Below are 21,040 nucleotides of genomic sequence, written 5' to 3' on the forward strand. Positions count from 1 at the left end.
TTAAGTGTATAAGTCCTGCTAAGATTTGCTTTCCCAAAATGCAGCACCTCACTTTTATCTGAATTAAACTCCATCTGCCACTTCTCAACCCATTGGCCCATCTGGTCAAGATCCCGTTGTAATCTGAGGTAATGTTTGCTGTCCACTACACCTCCAATTTTGGTGTCATCGGCAAACTTACTAACTATACCTCTCATGCTCACATCCGAATCATTTATATAAATGATGAAAAGTAGTGGTCCCAGCACTGATCCAGGAATGTCCCAAGGGGGCTGAGAGGTAAATCCGAGAGGCCCAGGACCTGCATGTCTTTGGCGGTGTGGGAGGAAGAGATAAAGTGTTTGGCCACAGAGTGGTGGGCTTCGCTGAAACATTCTGCAAGTTGGCGTCCTGTCTTCCCAATGTAGAAAAGACCATTTCGAGAGCAATGGACACTAGATGACTCCAACCTCACCACCAAAGCAGCAGACTAGGAGGAACACAGTGGTAGCTTGGTGCACCGACATCTACACCGCTGAAGCCAGTTGCCAATTCACGGACACCTCCTCCTACTGCCCCCTTGGCCACGACCTCTCCTCCCATCACCAAACCATCATCTCCGACACCATCCACAACCTTATCACCCTCAGGGATCTCCCACCAACTCATAGTCCAGGAATCCCGCACTGCCCAGTTCGACCTTTCACCTTCAGACTCTCCAATCATACGGAATCAATGTGGATTTCACCAGTTTCCCCATTTCCCCTTCCCCCCACCTTATCCCCAACCCAACCTTCCAACTCAGCACTGCATTCTTGAACTGTTTCATCTATCTATTGCATTCCCAGCTACCTTCCTCCCCAGTCCCACCCCCCCTTCCCATTTATCTCTCAGACCCCTTAGGTGACCACCCCCCTCCTCCCCTCCCAACCATTCCTGATGAAGAGCTTATGCTTGAAACATTGACTCTCCTGCTCCTCGGATGCTTGTCAGATGTTGCTTAGAGACTTAATGAACCAGGATAGACAGACAATGGAGCCCAGACACATTTAAGGCAAGGCCTCTGACATGTGACTATCATTGAAGGTAACAAAATATGATTTCATTTGAAATATAGCATAGCCCCCTCACTCTGAATTGTAAGTCTGCATATGTGTTCAAACCTCTGGAATGGGAATTGAATCCTTGATCTTCTATTTGTTCCCCACTAAACAATGGCTCGAACCTTATGCAATAAATTAATTTGACTTAGTTACCATGAATGATTGGCCCTACTTATTTATTGAGTACATGATAAAGCGAGCTTTCTGTCTCTCACAGCATGAAGTATTCCCAGTGTTGGGTTCTTTCCAAAACAGACAAACAGAAGCGAGACAGAGACCGAGCAGGAGTCTTAAAAGTTGCCTTTATTGAAAGCATTTCTCGTACATCTTCAACTTAAGTTACATTTACTGCGAGTAGACATGGCTTTTTATGCAGCATTGTAACCGAAGCTTGTGTATACAATATTTTTATGGTTATCTGTCCTTACTATGATAAACAGACATTTTCTTTACAGAGTATTTACTTATTCTCGCTGTCTTACTCAGTTAACATGACTCTCACAGGCCTGACAGCATTTGCCGTCATGCACCCCTTGAGTCATTCACGTTAATCTGATCATCCACGTTAACCTGATCATCCACGTTAACCTGATCATATTTGCTGTCATGTGCTACTTTAGTCATTCACCTTAATCATCCTGAATACCTTCAGTTGCTGCCCTCCACCACGCTCCCTTTGATTCTGTCAAAGCAGAAAAATGTGTTGCTGGAAAAGCGCATTATAACTTCAAGAGAAGATTGAATCAGCACTGGAGGAGTCCCAGACCAGACTGGAACCGATCTCGGCCATGCTACAAAAGCATGAGCAGGAGATCCAACATCTCGGGCAGTGCATGGAGGAGGTAGAGCAGTGAACTGCAGCATCAGAGACCGTGGCAGATTCAGGCCCTAGATAACCAGGTCCGGGCCTTAATCGAGCAGGTTGATGACCTTGAGAATCGAGGTCAGAGAAAGAATATCCACATTATCGGATTGCCAGAATGAGAAGAAGATGATCAGCTGGTCAGCTTCCTGGAGCAATGGCTCCCACAGCTCCTGGCACCGGGAGCTAAATCGGGCCGGGTGCACATTGTACGGGCTTACCGGATCGCAGTGCGCAGGCCCAGATCAGACTAGTGCTCCCACCCAGTCCTAGCTCGATTTCAATGTTACAGAGACAAACAAATGGTTATTGAAGCCTCCAGAATGCTCAGGAAAGATCCACAGGTCCTGATCTACAAGGGGTTGAAAATCATGTTTTTCTAGGACTTTTCTGGGGCTGTGATTTGGAAAAAGAAATCTTATGATGAATTTAAAAAAAGGCTGAGAGACGTGAACATTCAGTATTCTGTCAGGTACCCAGCAGTGTTGTGCTTCGGCAGTGGAGGGTCCATGCATAATTTTGATTCAGCAGAGAAGGTAAAGGATTTCCTAGATACTTTAAAATAGACTGGTTGGGTCAATACTATGGACAATATTGTTTCCTTTGTTCTCTGTTGTTTATTTTGTGTGCCTGTATGGGTGGGATAGGTTAGGTGCCCACATTTAATTTCCATGTGTATAAGATACATGTTTTCTTTGTTTCTATTTTGCCTGTGTTTGGGGTGCGGCTTCAGCTAGAAGGAGCCATGGAGTCGTTAGAGAGTGGGCAAAGGGGAAAGTCTCCAGTTATTTGTCTTTTGTTTATTTTAGGAGTAGTTATAAGAATTTTTGCTTTGGTACTGCTGTTTTTTTTAGATTTTATGCATCTTTTCTTGTCACCACTCGGCGCATTATGAGTAGGGTTCTTCCTCTCTGGGGGGGCCACAGGCCACTTTAGATGGTTATGGCTGGTTGTTCATTTAGATGGTGTGCCTGGAACATAAAGGGGAGTCAGTCGCTGGTTAAAAGAAAGAAAGTGTGCTCGAGTCTCAGAAAGGAGAGGGTCGATGTTGTTCTGCTACAAGGAACTGACTTAGATGATAAGGAGCATCTAAAGTTACAGCAGGGAGGGTTCGGCTAGGTGTTCTTCTTGTCTTTTAATTCCAAAAGCAGAGGAGTGGCTATACTAATACAGAAAAAGCTACCATTTCAGTTGATAGACCCAATTAAGATCCTCAAAGACCTAATACATGGGGAGGAATGCAGCATTTTGAATGTCTACTGCCCTGCTCACCCCCTCAAATTTTTAACAGATGCACTTTACAGGCTGATGTTCCTTGGAGTGCACCATACAAGACTTCAACCGTCTTATGGATCCCAAGGTGGATAAGATGCCAAGGGGTCTTTCAGGCATCTCCCCACAATTCAAACAGTAAGTGGACCTATGTGGGGAGTTGAGGTTGGGGGATATGTGAAGATGTCTTCACCCTAAGGGAAGGGATTTTAATTTCTTCTCCAACTCGCACAAGTGCCACACAAGGATCGATTTTTTTTTTGCCGCTGATCTTTTTGGGTTCAGTACTAACCTGTACGATTGGGAATATAGCCATTTTGGACCATGCGACAGTGTATTTGGAGGTTAAGATCAGGGGTAACGGGACAAATACGCGGCATGGGCGCATGGATCCTTTTCTCTTGAAATACTGTAAGTTCGTTGAGTATTTCACAAGGGAGTTTAAGACCTTCTGGGATATTAATTTGGGTACATCCAGTAACCCATCAGTGCTCTGGGAGGCTGCTTACTCAAGGGCTTACTCAAGGGGTATAATTATTGCATACTCGCTGATAAGAGGGAAGAGCAACAGCGTATACTTGAGGCCTAATTGAAGGCAGCAGAGACAGACCACCTGTGACTACGTTACAGTGGATTACAGCTCTGCAGTCTGCTCTGAACTCCGTGCTCACTCAGGCAGTGAAGAGAGAGCGCTCCTTCTTGAAGCAAAGACTATTTGAGCACGGTGGTAAGTCAGGTAGATACTTGGTATATCTGGCCAGGAAGAAGAGCGCTCCTCAATCTCGCATGTCCATTAGAGAGGGTACTGATACTCCCACCCCTGAGTCCAAAAAGATCAACGCAGCATTTAGGAAATGCTGAGATATACCTGTCAGAGGGCTGTGAGGATGGAGTCCTTTTTTGAGAATTTGGATCTTCCAGGTATAACTTCGGAGCAAGCCTCCCCTATGAATGCCCCTCTGACAACATAAGCGATACAAGAGGTGACAAGGCAGCTCCAAAATGGCATAGCGCCTGGCCCGGATGGATTCCTAAGTGAGTTTTATAAGGAGTTTATAAATGTGTTGGCTGAGCCAATGTTGGGCACATATAACCGTTCATATAGTCAGGACTGCTTCCCGCCCTCCCTCAGGGAAGCTAATATTTCCCTCATTCTTAAGAGAGGGCAAGGCCCTGAGGACTGCACCTCATACAGACCCATCTCACTCGGAATTGTGGATTTTAAAATTCTGTCTGAAACGTTAGCTTTGAGGCTGGAGAAGGTATTGCCCTCTATTGTAAAGGAGGACCAGACAGATTTCATTAAGGGTTGCGGCTCATCTAACAACATCAGAAGAATGTTGAATATGATCCAAATGTGTCAGCAAAGATCAATCCCCGGCTTGGTAGTCTCCCTAAATGTGGAAAAAGCATTTGATTGGGTGGAATGGCTGTCCATTTTTATGTCTTGGAATCGTTTGGTCTTGGGGGTTGGGGCGGGGGTCTTCGCCAGGTGGGTGGTAGTGTTGTATAGCGATCCCAAGGCAACTGTAACTGAATGGCATTAAATCAGACATTTTAGTATTGGTAGAGGCAGCTGACAAGGATGTCCCCTTTCACCACTGCTGTTTACTTTAAGGACCAAACCACTGGTGGAGACTATTCTGAAGGATCCCAAAATAGTTGCCCCAGAAGTGGGAATAGGAGAGCATAAAATCACTCTCTATGCAGACAATGTCCTCCTCTTTCTGTTTAACCCAGCAATGTCTGTGCCTCACTTAATACAAAATATTAATTTATTTGGCTCTTTATCGGGGTATAAAATTAATTTTTCGAAATTGGAGGCCATGCCCGTGGGAGGATCTTGAAGATGGAACTTGATTTCCTTTTAGGTGTTTTCATTACCCCTGCCTTTCACCAACTGTACAAAGCTAATTTTGTACAATTACTCAAAAGATAAGACAAAACATTCAGCGTTGGGAGGTGCTACCTGGTGGGGTCGAATAGCTCTGATCAAAATGAATGTTCTTCGTTGTCTACTGCACCCCATGCGAATGCTCCTTCTGGTGCTACCTAGGCAAGCATTGTGGAGACTTAATGGTTGGCTTGGATCTTTCATTTGGCATTACAGACTCCCTCTCATTGCGTTTGCTAAGCTGCAGCTTCCACAGGCAATGGGGGTGGGGGGAAGATGGGGGTAGACCTCCTAGACTTCAAAAGACATCAAATAAGTTCTTTATTGTCTTATGTGAATGATTGGGCTTGTCAGGATCTGAGGTCAATATGGCTCGATATTGAGGCCTCCCAGGCAAAATGTCCCCTTATTAATTTGCTATTTGTGGACAGGATGAGAACTGTCGCGGAATATTGTAAAAATCCGATCGTCATTAACACGGTCAAAACGTAGAGAATGATGCAACAGAGCGAGGGTAATTTACATAAGACCTCCTCGCTCACTCCTATAGTAGGAATACCACGGTTTAAGTTATGGGAGTCTAGGGGAGTCTCCCGTTTGGGAGACTATTTGGAAGGTCATGATGTCTTTTGATCAGCTGAGTCATAAATATGGGTTATCCAGTAGGGACCTCTTCCGCTATTTTCAGATCAGGGTTTTGTAGAGAAAAGGACCACACTATTGGTTCATTGCTAGAAGTCCGATGTGGAGAGGAGAGTGCTTTGGTCCACTGGCACTCTCTCAATTAGTGCCCTCCATCATATACAGGGAGCGGGTGCCTCAGAAGGTATTGAAAGGCTTTACAGAAACTGGAATCAAGAATTGGGAGCAGAAATTTCATCAGAAGTATGGGAGGATAGCTGGGAGAATGTGAAAAAGATTTTGATTTGTAATAAAACACAACTCAAGATTCTCCACAGGGCCCATCTGGCCCCAGAGGGGCTTGCAAAATTTTAAAAAGGAGCATCTCCAAAGTGCCCTAAATGTAAAACAGACATTGGTACACTCACACATTGCTTGTGGTTGTGCCATAAGATTAGTAGATATTGGGGCGCCATAGCAAATGTGTTGGAGAAGATCTTGGAGACTGAGGTTAAGGCAAATCCAGTATCCATCCTTCTGGGATCGCCAAATCTGCCTTCTCCAGATGAGCATGAGAAAAATCTGTTTAATATTCTTACATGTTCTGCAAGGAAGTACATCCTGACGAGCTGGGTCTCTGACAACCCCCCGGGGCTTTCGGGATGGTGTAGGTTAGTGATGGAGGATGTTCCCCTAGACCTCCTTCCAAGTATGGTGCACCAGAAAACGGAACTTTTTTATAAGACATGCTGGCCCTTTTTGAATCACACAGACTTGTCAGCCATATTGATTAGGGGCTTTGTATAGCCACGAAGACTGTATCTTGCAGGCTGGGGACTCTGAGAGGAAGAGTCCTGAATAAATATGGGTGTGTTAACTGATGGTCCTGATGATGGGAGCTTCGGTCTGGTGGCACTGAGTGGTGTAAATTGATTTAGATCAATTCAACCTAATTTAATTTATTATGTCTAATTATTTATTCAGTTGTGGTATGGGAAGATTGCTGTTTTCCTTTTGGTATTTTTGATTTGTTTTGTAAGGTAGAGTAGTAGTTAGTTTATTGTTATTGTTGTTGTACCATCAGATTGTTATACTGTCTCTTTCGTCATTTTATAATTTTTTGTAATTTTATAATTTTGTAAATAAAAAAATCTTTCAATAAAAAAAAGTTACACAAAAAGACGACACTATCTTGCCTGCCTCTACCACTTCCGCTGGCAACGTGTTCCAAGTATCCATCACCCTCTGCATAAAGACTTCCCTTAAATTTTCCCTCTTGCTTGTGACCCCTGATGATTGAGTCCCCCACTCTGGGGAAAAAGCCTCTTGCTATCCACCCTATCTATACCTCTCATGATTTTGTAGACCTCAATCAGGTCCCTTGTCAACTTCTGTCTTTCTAATGAAAATCCTAATCTACTCATCCTCCCTTCATAGCTAGCACCCTCCATACCAGGTAAAGTCCTAGTAAACCTCCTCTGAACCCTCTCCAAAACATCCACAACCTTTTGGTAATGTGGTGACCAGAACTGTACACAGTGTTCCAAATGTGACCAAACCAAAGTCCTATACAACTGTAAGGAGAAAGTGAGGTCTGCAGATGCTGGAGATCAGAGATGGAAATGTGTTGCTGGAAAAGCGCAGCAGGTCAGGCAGCATCTGGGGAACAGGAGAATCGACGTTTCGGGCATTAGCCCTTCCTGAAGGGCTTCCTGCGCTTTTCCAGCAACACATTTCCATCTCCTATACAACTGTAACATGACCTGCCAACTATTGTACTCTGTACGATGAAGGAAAGCATTACCATTAAAAGGGGTGAAATGGGTAATAAGTTCAGGGAACTAATTTTGTTGAAAAATGCCTTCACGGTTGGCTTTGTGAAAAGTAAGAAGGCTATTGGACCCACATGTGAGGAGAGTCCCTCAGTCAGAAAGGATTGGGAAATCTTTCCTATGAGAGGGAATAATAGAGACATTATAATATTGGGAGCATCTGCTGACTCCCATGGGTGTCCTGTTTTCCTGAATTGCAGTTCTGGTGAGACAGACAAGGGCTGTGCTCCTTCCTTCATACAAAAGGTTGGTCAGTGTAACAAAAGAGAGGCGGAGGAGGTGGTGTGATAGTCTGGCTGGTAATGTTTGTGGAAGGCCGAAAGGGGTGTACTCTGGAGACTGCCACTCTTGCAGTAGCTGGTCAGTGTTAATTATATAGCGGTCAGCTTCAGTCTGTGAACCATCCCAATTCCTGGGCATCAGCAAACCGTTCTGTTTTAGTACCCACTCTGTCAATTCAGAGGCATTGAAGGGGAGCTGTCATAATGGGAGTCCCCCTTTGGAGTGGGTTGGAATATCAGTACATACCCAACAACCAGACACATTATTCCGAGAGGCGTAAGTATGTGAGAGGTAAAGGACAGTGTTTACACCCAGCATTATTCTTTTGACAAATTATGTATCTATCCAACACTGACTGCTTGAGTCTTTTAAATCCCCTTCCCCACCAACTTCTCTGAAACCTGGCTGTCATCTGCAGGGGTCCTTGGTGGCCCCAGGATGAACTTGTTGAACCAGAAAAGGGCGGCAGTGCTTGTGGTGCTACTGGTTTATTCGTTTCCCTCTGTCTCCAAATCCCATCTTCACATAACGTCAATCTTGGCTCAACCCACATCCACTTCTCTTCAAGAGCATTGCTGTTGCATAGTTTTTAACTCTTGCAATTTATGAGCTGTTGTTTGCAATGCCCCTGTTAGGGGTTTGTGTGGGGTATGGGCCACCACATCTTTGGCTGCCTGGTTAGCCAGGGCATTGCCCTGGGTCTCCAAGGAGTTCCCTTTAGCATGGGCTTTACACTTAAGGATTGATATCTCCTGCAGTAACTGGATGGAAGTCAGCAGGCTACAGCCTTCATTTCTGTTTTTAATGGGAGTGCCTGCTGTTGTGAGGAAGCCTCATTTTTGCCAGAAGTAGCCTAAATCGTGGACTATACCAAAAGCATATCTGGAGTTGGTGAAAATGTTAGCCATTTTCACCTCAGCCATTCTACATGCTTCAGTTAATGCCCTTAATTCAGCCTGCTGAGCAAAGGTACCCAGGGGCAGACTGCCTTGGGTCAGGATCTCCTGCAGAGTCTTGACTGCACAGCAGTCTTCCAATCCTTTCGGATCCTGTTTTCCAGAAAAGAGGACCCGTCTGTAAAGAGGAGCAGATCTGGGTTTTGAGGCTCTTCTGAAGCACAAACTGCTTTGTCAAGCTGCTGGAATATCTCAACCTTGCCAGTGTCACCCCTTTTCCCCTCCCCCTCTTAGTCCTGTGGGATTGGTAACAATGTGACCAGGTTAATAGGACTGGCTCACACAAGATTAAGGTTGGGAGCCTTCAAAAGGGGGGGGGGGGGGGGGGTTCCAGCGAGAGGTTGTAAGCTGGGAGACATGACTCATACAGAGCATAGCATGAATAGTGTGAAGACATTAAACAGTTAATCTTTGATCAAGAACAATAGGTGCTGTGGTTTTAACCGTATGGCAAGTGGCTTTCATCACCCATAAACAACTCCCTCATCCCAATGCCACAGGATCAAATCAGTTCAAATAGGTCATTGTTTATCACTGTGCTCTTGGGTCAAAACAGCTTTCATACAACTGTCCTGTTCATGCAATTGGAGGCTGAAGGGTCTACCATTATTGGGGTGGAACAAAGGCAATTTAAAAATTTCTGGAAAGTAGAGGGTTGTTCATGGAAAAACCGTATCCTTGGAATCTCTTCTGCCCTTTAAAAGATTGGTCAGGGGCTGAGCTATCTGGGAGTAGCTGTCAATCTAATTTCTATTGAAATTGTAAAAGCCGAGGAAATCTCAGTTCCTTCACCCTCCAAACAGCAGTTGTCCTATCCTCAGTGATCTCACGTTTCTCACTGAGATCTTCTGGCCCAGGTATATAACTTCTTCCTGGACAATCTGGGCATTTTTAAGGTTAGCTTTATGGTCCCAGAGTGGAGGTGGTCAAAGAGGGTAAGGATGTCCTCCATATGCCTGCTCATTGGTCAGAGGGGCAACTAAGATTTCATCCACACGTAGTATAACCGCAGGGGCCGTGGGGGCAGCTTACGCAGATGGTTTGGGCAGTGCCATTTAGAACACAATGGGCCTACTGTGAAATCCCTGTGGAATATTATGTATATTATGCTGTTGAATGGCAAAGGTGAACCGGTGGTCAGTGGGACCAACCAGAACCCGATGGCCATATCTATTACAGAGAAAAACTGATGATCTGGTGAGAGGGCTTTAAGGATGGTCCACAACCAAGGATGCATTCTGTTGATGCACTGGTTAGCGTTCTGGTAGTCAACAGTCAGGTGCCACATACCGTGAGGTTTCTTACCAGACATACCGGACTGTTGGATGAAGTAGGGGTTTCAACGAGAACCCCTTGTTGTTCTAATTGAGCGATGAGGAGTAAAATGCCAGCAATAGAGGCAGAACTCAACATTGTTTTGTACATGGTGGCGCAATACAAGTGAATGCTATTGGTGTCATCTTCAGTCGGCTAGTGATTTTTATCTTTTGCCCCAACAGGGTGGTCTCGCTCTTCCTCTTGGGTAAGGTGCCTTATGGACCAAGTGACTTGACCATAGTCAAAATGTATCGATGAGTTTATCTAGGTCAAGCCATCAATGCCAGCAAAGCTTGACTATTTCATAAGGGTCCAGCTATATCGGTGGGGATTCTGTTTTCTCAATCTTGACTACTTTCTTCCCCAAGTCCCCCCCACCATCCTCTTCTTGCCTTCTCAGGGTACACCATGGCTACATGGCCATCAAACAAAGGAAGACAGCACCTGTGTCAAGGAGACAGTCATTTTACTTATCACCCATCCCCATTAAAACGTAACAGGTGGCTGGTCGATTTTCTAAAGCTATAGTAAACGGGCTAAAAGGTGGGGGGTGGGCTGTTAGTTTTTTTTTGTAAGATCCATGAGTTTCTTCAACTGAGACTCCAAGCACCCTTTAAGTTGCTCAAGTAGTCAGGCGTTCCGTTGGGGCAAATTTGGGGAGAGTATCTTCTGTTCTACATCGTCAGCCTAGTCATCATGAGCAAGCCCTGAATGTTCCCTCTAAATAATCTATAAAACAAAGTCCCTAATGTCTTCAGTATGTTTTTGTTGGCAGGCAGTTATTCTTCATGTGTTCTATCTCCTTTTTAGCAGCAACCAATTCGTCTTCGGTTGTTTTTAACTCATTACATACCACTTTCAACTGGTCTTTCAAATTGTTCACTTCTCCATCACAATTGGACTTGTCAATGATCTTGTCTCTGTCTCAACAGTTGCATAACACGAAGAGACAGAATTCATTCAGGTACTTTATCCCCCGAGCTCATCTGATATCGTCCAGGGGGTACTGTCCCATGGAGGTTCCATATTTCTTACAAATTTCCAATAAGGTGGTAGGGAGATAAAAGCATTGTTCAAGATATTCTTTTAGTTTTTGTAAGACTTCCTTTTCTAGAATGTCAAGCGGTTTAAGGTCTTAGTGACTGCTTCATCCAGAGGCTAGGCGGCACTGAAAGTGTCACCCAGGAGGGAGGCGAAACGTATGGAAGAAAAGCAATCAACTCAGCGAACTGACCAACAAGTTCAGTGCCTGCCCACTTCTGACAGTAGCTAGTAATGGTCCAGACATTTTGCATCAGGTCTCACATCTCTTACATCAGAACCAAACTAGACTCTTTTTGAGCCGTAGATAATCTAATTGATTACTGAAAGAGCTGTCTCTATTTAAAAACAGATTCTGGACCGACAATGTTTGCCTTATTTGGATCACGTCAGATGGGACCTTCCACCATACAGCCTCTCACTTTTCACCGGAGGGACGTTTTAATAGAGGAGTCCTTACCTCGTAGATACTAGCCAAGTGAAGCAAGAGCAATGATGGTGGTCAGGCATCTTATTGTGATCCTGTCAACTACGCCAAACTGTTGGATTCTTTACAAAACCAGCAAACAGCAGCGAGATGAGACCAAGCAGGAATCTTAAAAGTTGTCTTTATTGAAAACAATTCTTAGTATATCTTCAAGCTCAAGTTAAATTTACTGTGAGTAGACCTGGCTTTTTATACAGTATTCTTACAGTCATATGTCCTTACTATAATAGACAGACGTTCTCTTTAGAGTATTTAATTATTTTCTCTCTCTCTCTCTTAGTTAAGATGACTCTCACAGGCCTGACAGCATTTGCTATCATGCATCCCTTGAGTCCTCCACATTAACCCAATCATCCACATTAACCCAATCATGTTTACTGCCATGGGCTCCTAGTCAGTTGCCACCCTCCATACCAGCATATACATTATCAATGGCACGAACTACAACAAAATATCAGGGCTTAGATTTCTGAACAAATTATTGCAAATGTTACTATTATTCAGGCTTACTTTCTCCAACTCTCCTAAAGGTTCAGGTTGCAAAATCTGTCCCACCCAGCTATTTCTCTAGCAGTCAAGGCTGGCATGGTAATTTACAATATAGGACATTAGAGTCAGATCCAAGCCCATCCTCAGGTGAACAACACACAGGGAAGTGTTTCAGCAATAGAAAGCTTGATTGTTCTACTCTCAGCCCTCCTAGCCTGAAGATGACCAAGTTGAACAGCAACATGTAATGGTCAATCTTTGCTTAGCTCGGAGTACTCTCAGAAGAATGCGGGTTCAATCACCTCTCCATGACTTAAACACAATCTAGACAGGGACCTGAATGCAACACTGAATGAGTGCAAATGTATTTTGAATGGGAGATAATTCAAGACTACCTGTTCAGGTGAGTATTAAAGGTTCTAGGCATGAGGAGACATCCAGTTGTCATTGCCCAAATACCCTCTCTGTTAATATCTCCTCAAAATATTTGCCATTTGTCCACATTTCAACAAAGACAACATTTCAAAACAAAAAACCTCTAAAGCGTATTAGATGTTTTCAGACATTTTCTAAATGCAAACTCTAACTTTCATAATCATCCCCTGCTATTGGACAAAAGCGAGATTAGTCAGGGATTTTGCTCTTGATCACTGTTCAACGTTCACAGGTTAAATAACAATAAAAATCAGTCAGGATTCTGAATCCAGATCGTAGCCCATTGACCCCTCCTCCTGTTCACTGTCCCTCTTGAAAATCAAGAACTGGACTAGATTGTGCCATCCAACGCAATGGGTTACCAACACGTACATGAAGTTGTAGACGAATAATGGCGAGTGCGTGTGGAACTGTAACCCAATGAACATCTGCACTTATGGGGACAGTGATAATGAAGCAGGATCAGAAAACACCATTAGTTACATAGGGATGCATGGCTGCCTCACAGCGACAGGTACCCAGGTTCGTTTCCATACTTGGACAACCATCTCTTGGAGCTTGCACGTTCTTCCCATGTCTGTGTAGGTTTCCTCCAGTTGCTCTGGTTTCCTCCCACAGTCTAAAGATGTGCAGACTAGGTGGATTAGCCAAGGGAATGCAAGGTTACAGGGACAAGGCAGGGGGTGGGTCTGGATGGGATGCTCTTCAGAAGATCAGTGTGGCTTTGATGAGCCGAATGGTCTGCTTCCACACTGTAGGGATTCCATGATTGCAAGCACTGTCACGTAATCACAACCTTTACTCAGTGAGGGGGTCACAGTTGTATTTGGCAATGCAGAGAGGACATAACTATCAGTATCTTTGATATAGTCCTCATGCAATCTCAATTCAATATTCAACTGTACTTCCTGAACATAGATGCAGCAACCAATAAGGTACAGAAATCTCTTTCTTGCTGTCAGTCAACCTTGTGACTCTATGTTATCATAGACTTTAATAACGTCCCGATATCCATCGATCAGTTCAATCAAGCTAAATGCTGCCTCCAAATCTCGGTCTGTAAGCTGGACTGTGGTTGTGGCAATAAACTCAGGCACAGCAGTAATAGTCAGCAATCCCAGTGCCTTCAACCTCTCTCTTACATCTTGTAGAGATGGTATGTCAGAAACAAACTGAAAAACAATGATAAAAAGAACAAGCTGTTACAAAGAGTTTCCCATCAAGATGGCAATAATTTACACCTGTAACAACTGCATGATGTAAGAATGCTATGATGGAGTAAATTCATCACATAGTACTGTATGAGATCAGACAGATGATCGGGTCAGTCTCCATGTAATGCTGAGTGGCAAGATCAGAGTCAGTGGTATCTGGAAGGTGGGTCACTATCAGCTTATGGTCCTTGAAGCTTCTGCTCAAATCCAGCCCAGTTACGTGAGATCAAAGTATTCTCTGCCCATCATAGAGCTCTGACCTTTGAAAGAGACATAAAACTGAGGTTCAATTTGTTTGTTGAGGCAAATGAAACATGAAGGGATCTTCCTGATGTTTATCCATCAACCATGAAAAGCAAATTATTTGATCATTTAGCTCATGCTGTTTTTTATGGACCTTGCTCTGAACCAATTGGCTGCTTTGATTTTCTACAAAGTCACGGTCAGTACAATGGAGGATGAGTAACATTTCCTGCAGATAGAAAGTGATTTTCATTTTTATGTGAAATTAATATAGAGAGATGCCATCCACTATTGGGGACAAAACCCTTCCCAGTCATTAATTCTGCTCGACTGGTACAAAATTCTTAACTTCACTCAAAGACTGCAAAGAGTCCTGCTGCTAGAAACACAAAACTAATCACTCTGATGGAGCCATATTTCCTGTTCAATAGCTGCAGCCAAGGGAAACCATCAGAGAAACAGAGCTCTATCGACCCTATACTCCATCTATCCTAGAAATGCTTGATGGGAACAGTTTAGAGAGAGCTTTATCTATATCTAATCCCATGTTGTGAATGCTGGACTTATTTGTTGGCTAGAGACGTATACATGCCATGAATAGTACTGGTCAGATATCCATTTGCACAGTGCCACAGGTGGGAAGACTGACAGCACCATTCTTTACATCAATATTAAAATTTATAAAAGGCTGCACTCACCTTCAGGATCACCTTGTCTTCTTCATCCTCAGCCTGTTTAACATCCTCAGCCCCTGCTTCAATTGCCAGTTCTAGAGCACGTTCCAACTCAATCTGCTGACCATCGTTGTCCAGTCCATTCACCGTCACCACTCCTTTTCTCTCAAAGCAGTGGCGAGCACCCTCACACAGAGAGCCCCTGAAGGGGCCAATACACAAAAATACGTTATACACCAGCAGATGAAGCCTATCCCAAACTTTCCTCCATTAACCCACATGTCCCATCACTTTATTGATGACAAAGTTAAAAATCACACAACACCAGGTTATAGTCCAACAGGTTTATTTGGTAGTACAAGCTCCTTTGTCAGGCTACCTGCAGGAGGGGCATAGTTCCAAAAGTTTGTACAGGCATTTCCAAATAAACCTGTTGGACTATAATCTGGTGTTGTGTGATTTTTAACTTTGTCCACCCCACTGGCACCTCTTCAACATAATTGATGACAGACATACATATCTTGCTAAACTATCAGCACCTTCCGGCCCCACACTAGGCTCAAGATAAGGGGATAAAGTAATTGCTCAGACGTTTGGGGGTTTATTACAATCAGATTTCAGGTATGTATCATATATTTAAGTGGCTGATCTAAGCAGATTTGGGAGTGCAGCGTCAGAACATAGGAACAAAAGAAATAGGAGGAACAGACCTTTCGACCCTTCAAACGTATTTCTCCATTCAATAAGGTTATGGCTGATTAAACCATCTCCTTAGCTTCAGTTTTCTGTCTGTCCCTCATAACCAGTCTACCTTCTGTAATTAAACATCTGTATAACTCAGCCTTGAATATATTCAATGGCCCAGCTTCCACTGCTTTCTCAGGAAGAGAATTTCAAAGATTTCTTCAGAAGAAATTTCTCATTTCAATCTCAATGGGGAGACCCCTTATTTTGAAATCAAGCCTTAATTCAGAATTCCTCCACAGGGAAACATTCTCACAGCTTTCTTCCTGTCAAGCCCTGCAAAATCGTAGATGTTTCAATAAGATCACTTCCAATTCTCCTAAACTCCAATGAATATTGGTAAATTGCTCAATTTATCAATCAAAAGATTACTCAATCTTTTCACCTAAAGCAACCCAGGAATCAACCTCATAGGGATAGAAGAATTAGCATCACGAGTAACCCATTCAGTCCCTTAATCCAGCTCTGCCATTCAATAAGAGCATGATGGATTTGAATGTAGCTTTAACTTTACTTTCATGTCTACCCCAATACCTTTCGATTCCCTTTTTAGTCAAGAATCTATCTACCTCTATCTTAAAAACATTTAGTAACATTGCCTCCACTGCTCTCAGGAAAAGACTCAGGAATGTCTTCTCATCTGCCTCCAATGCAAATATATCCCTTAAATACAGAGACCAAAACTCCACTGTACTGTACATCTTGGCCTAATTCTGCTCCTATATCTTGTGGTTTTATGGATTTGTTCAAATGTTTCCCCATTTTCTCCTTTTACATTAATTCCCCAAACTCCACTTCTAAAGGGGCAATCTCTACTTTAGTTCTTCTCTTTTTCATTACATAATTATTGCTATATTTTATATTTCTTACTAGTTTAATTTCCTCCTTTATTTTAGTTTTAATCAACATTTCGTCATTTCGAAAATGTCCCCAATCTTTGCGAGCAATGTGAGTTTTTTCTTTCAAGTCCTTAACTAGCTGCAGGTGTAGTATGATCAGGATCAAGAGTCACATTATCGGAGTGATATGAGTCAGAGCATCACGTCTATGCCAGAGGCCATGTTAACGGTGGAGAGAAGCAGTGGTGCTGGTGGAACAACTCTTTGGAAAATTACTTTGCAAACCGATCAAATAACTGAAACCGGTCCAAACCATCCCTCATCCTGTTCATTTTATATTCTAAACCCAGAGTCCAGAGGCAAGAGGAGGGGAGGGTTTCCGGAATGTTAAGGATCTACAGGTAGCTGCGCAGGATTAGGTCCTGATTGGAGTCTGTGAACCAATTCCTTGAAGAGAGTCCCTCAGCCCATTCTTACCCATTTTTGTTCAGGATGTTTTTTATTTCTTGATGTGACCGACTATTGTTGTCTGTTAGAACTTCAATCAGCAGGGATGATCCACCAGGGCCTCTCCCTTCATACAGTGAATAGATTGAAGCCTTGGACTTCTGGAAAACCAGCAACATGTGGTGTTAATCAGAAGTAGTACCACATCTGAAACATACAACAAACAGTGCTCCATAGAAGTCTAATAGGAAGAACAGGGAGAGCCAGGTTAATGAACGCAGCTGGGCTGGCAGTCTGAAATGTATTTATTTTAATGAAAGGAAGTAAGGCAGGTGAGCTTACAGCCCCAAAAACTTGGCTGAGAGAAAGTCAGAACTGGCAGTTCAATGCTCCAGGGTTTAGATGTTTCAGACAGAGAGGGATGTAAAAATGTGGGGCAGTTATGGAGTCATAAACATAGAAACACACTCTTCAGTCCAACTCATTTAGTTTCCCAAAGTAAACTCGTCCCACTGCCTGTGTTTGGCCCATATCCCTCTAAACATTTCCTGTCCAAATGCCTATTCAATGTTGTAACTGTACCTGCATCTACCAGTTCCTCTGACCTTTCATTCTCCATACAAACCGCCCCCTGTGGCCTCTCATGTCCCTTTTAAATCATTCTCCTCTCAGTAGTAGGTTTGAACTTCCCTACCCTATAGAAAAGATGATTAGGACCAGCTGCCTCACAGCACCAGGGACTCGGCATCAATCCCAGCCTCGGCCGACTCTCTATGTGGAGTTTGTACACTCTCCGTGTGTGTGTGTGTGTGTGTGTGTGTGGCTTTCCTCCAGGTACTCTGGTTTGCTCTCACAGTCCAGGTTAGGTGGACTGGCCATGCTAAATTGCCCATAGTGTCCAGGGATGTGCAGGCTAACTGGGTTGGCCAAGTAAAATATGGGTTTATAGGGATAAGGTTGGGGATCTGAGTGGGATGCTCTTTGGAGGGTCAGTGTAGATATGATGGACCAAATGGCCTTTTTCCACACTTTAGGGATTCTATGAACCTATGAATATTCACCTAATCTCTGCCCCTTGTGCTATTATAAATTGCTATAAGGTTATCCCTCAACTTCCTAAAGTGAAATGAGCCCCAGCCTATCCAGCTTTTCCTTTTCTGCACCCTCCCCAATTTAATAATATCCTTCCTATAGCAGGGCAACCAGAACTGTGCACGGTACTCCCATAGTGACCTCACTGATGTCCTGTGCAACTGCAACATCCCATCCAACATCTATACCCGTCAACGGTTTGAGAAGTGAAGACAAGCGTGCCAAACGCCGCCTTTACTACCATCTACCAATGACACAACTTGCAAAGAGCTGTGTACCTAAACCCCTAGGTCTTGCTTTTCAACAAAATTCTCCAGGGCCCTACCATTAACTGTATAAATCCTGTCCTTGTTTGTTTTAACAAAATGCAACACCTCACATTTATCCAAATTAAACTCCATCCACCACTCCTTGGCCTATTGGCCCAATTGATCAAGATCCCCTTGTAATTTTAGATCACCTTCTACACTGTCCACTATAGCACCAATTTTGATGTCACCCACAAACGTCCTAACTGTGCTGCCTAAATTCTCATCCAAATCATTTATGGAAATGACAAACAATAAGAAACCAGTATGGATCCCTGCGGAACATTGTCCGTCACAGGCCTCCAGTCTGAAAAACAACTGTCCACTGCCTCCAACCGTCTTGCCAATTTTTGATCCAATTGGTAAGCTCTCCCTGTGATCTAACTTTACTATCATTCTACGATGCAGAACCTTGTCAAAGGCTTTACTAAAGTCTATGTAAACACCATCTACTGCTCTGCCCTCAATATTTTCCTCAAAATAAATCAATCTCATCAGTGAGACATGATTTCCCATGCTCAATGCCATGCTGACTGTCCCTAATCAGTCCTTGTCTCGCCAAATGTATGTATGGTAAATGTATGTAAATCTCGCAGAATCTCCTCCAACAATTTACTGATGTCAGACTTACCGGTCTATCGTCCCAAAGTTTCTCCCTGCAGCCTTTCTTAGATAACAGTACAACATTAACCACCTCCAGTCCTCTGGCACCTCACCTGTGGCTGTAGATGATACAAATATCTTTGCGAGGGGCCCTGCAATTTCTTTCAGCTTCTCACAATATTCCAGGATTCTGGAGATTTATCCAACTTTATGTTTTTTTTAAGACCTCCAGCATGTCCTGCACTTAATGTGGGTTGTTTTTAGGACATAAATATTTATTTGTCCAAGTTCTCTAGCTTCCATGATCTTTTCCACAGTAGATACTGATGTGAAATATTCATCTAATAACTCTCCCATTTCCTGTGGTTCCACAATCTTTGGACTTTAAAGGTCCCTATTCTCTTCCTGGTTGCTCTTTTTCTTTGAATGTATTTGTAGAATTTCTTTGGATTAGCCTTAATCTTATCTGCCAAAGCTACCCCATATCCCTTTCTGCCATCCCGAATTCACTCTTAAGAATGCCCCTACTCTCCTCACTCTTCGAGATTCTCTTGATCCCAGTTGTTTCTGATAGATTCCTCCTTCTTATTATGACCAGAGCCTCAATATCTCTATTCATCCATAGTTCCCTACTCCTACCAGCATTACCATAAGAAATAGGAGTGGAAGTAAGGCCATTCGGCCCATCGAGTCCACTCTGCCATTCAATCATGACTAATGGGCATTTCAATGCCACTTACCCACACTCTCTCCGTATCCCTTAATTCCTTGCAATATTAAGAATTTATCAATCTCTGCCGTGAAGACATTTAACATCCCGGCCTCCTCTACACTCCGTGGCAATGAATTCTACAGGCCCACCACACTCTGGCTGAAGAAATGTCTCTTCATTTCCGTTCTAAATTGACCCCCTCTAATTCTAAGTCTGTGTCCATGGGTCCTAGTCTCCCCGCCTGACAGAAACAATTTCCCAGCGTCCACCCTTTCTAAGCCATGAATTATCTTGTAAGTTTCTATTGGATCTCCCCTTAACCTTCTAAATTCCTCATATGTTATTCCAGGGATCATCTGAGTGAATCTCCGCTGGACACGCTCCAGGGCCAGTATGTCCTTCCTGCGGCGTGAGGCCCAAAATTGGACTCGGTATTCTAAATGGGGCCTAACCAGAGCTTTATAAAGTCTCAGTAACACATCACTGTTTTTACATTCCAACCCTCTTGAAATAAATGACCTTACATTTGCTTTCTTAATAACGGACTCAACCTGCAAATCTACCTTCAGAGAATCCTGGACTAGCACTCCGCGATCCCTTTGTACTTTGGTTTTAGGAATTTTCTCACCGTTTTAGAGAAAACTTATCCTTCACTCTAACATGAGCATATTGTTTCTGAACTCTCGTCCTCACTTTTGAAAACCTCCCACTTGCCCTTCATCCTTTTACCAGTGAAGGGTTTACCCCAATCAACTTTTGAAAGTTCCTATTTCACGCCACCAAAGTTAGCATTAGTGATCAAGGAGAATGTCAAAGCTGCACAAATTGAGGACATCTTGGACAGCTCATCCACTGAAGCCATATGATTAAAACTCAGGAATAATAAAGTTATTGTGATCAGTGCATCCCAATAGCCAGAAAAAGTTAGACGACAGATAAGTAAGCAGATCATTGAAAGGTGTAAGAACAGGGACAGGAATGGTTGTTGCAGGTTCCAGGATTTAGATGTTTCAGTAAGAACAGAGAAGATGGTAAAAGAGGGGGAGGTGTGGCATTGTTGGTCAAGGACAGTATTACAGTTGCAGAAAGGATGTTTGGGGACTTGTCATCTGAGGTAGTATAGACGGAGGTTAGAAACAGGAAAGGAGAGGTCACCCTGTTAGGAATTTTCGATAGGCCTCCAAATAGTTCGAGATGTAGAGGAAAGGATAGCAAAGATGATTCTCAATAGGAGTGAGAGAGACAGGGTAGTTGTTGTGGGGGACTTCAACTTTCCAAATATTGACTGGGAACACTATAGTACAAGTACTATAGAATGGGTCAGTTTTTGTCCAGTGTGTGCAGGATAGCAAAGATGATTCTCAATAGGAGTGAGAGAGACAGGGTAGTTGTTGTGGGGGACTTCAACTTTCCAAATATTGACTGGGAACACTATAGTACAAGTACTATAGAATGGGTCAGTTTTTGTCCAGTGTGTGCAGGAGGGTTTCCTGACACAGTATGTAGACAGGCCAACAAGGGGCAAAGCCACATTAGATTTAGTACTGGGTAATGAGCCTGGCCAGGTGTTAGACTTGGAAGTAGGTGAGCACTT

The 21,040-nt window shown here is 43.5% G+C and overlaps 1 protein-coding gene across 1 annotated transcript in view; it reads right to left on the reverse strand.

Moving 5' to 3' along the window:
- Nucleotides 1–13,264: 13,264 nt before the first annotated feature.
- The window catches only part of LOC122540040 (translational activator of cytochrome c oxidase 1-like), a 24,862-nt gene continuing 17,086 nt past the window's right edge, over nucleotides 13,265–21,040 (reverse strand). The window contains exons 3-5 of the mRNA XM_043675364.1: nucleotides 16,762–16,892; nucleotides 14,726–14,903; nucleotides 13,265–13,742 (exon numbers count right to left, since the gene is read on the reverse strand). Of these exons, the coding sequence (XP_043531299.1) occupies nucleotides 13,533–13,742; nucleotides 14,726–14,903; nucleotides 16,762–16,892 (519 nt within the window). The 3' untranslated portion in view covers nucleotides 13,265–13,532. The remainder of the gene's footprint in view (nucleotides 13,743–14,725; nucleotides 14,904–16,761; nucleotides 16,893–21,040) is intronic.

Source organism: Chiloscyllium plagiosum, chromosome 33 (genome assembly GCF_004010195.1).
Source record: "Chiloscyllium plagiosum isolate BGI_BamShark_2017 chromosome 33, ASM401019v2, whole genome shotgun sequence".
NCBI classification, from domain to species: Eukaryota; Metazoa; Chordata; class Chondrichthyes; order Orectolobiformes; family Hemiscylliidae; genus Chiloscyllium; species Chiloscyllium plagiosum.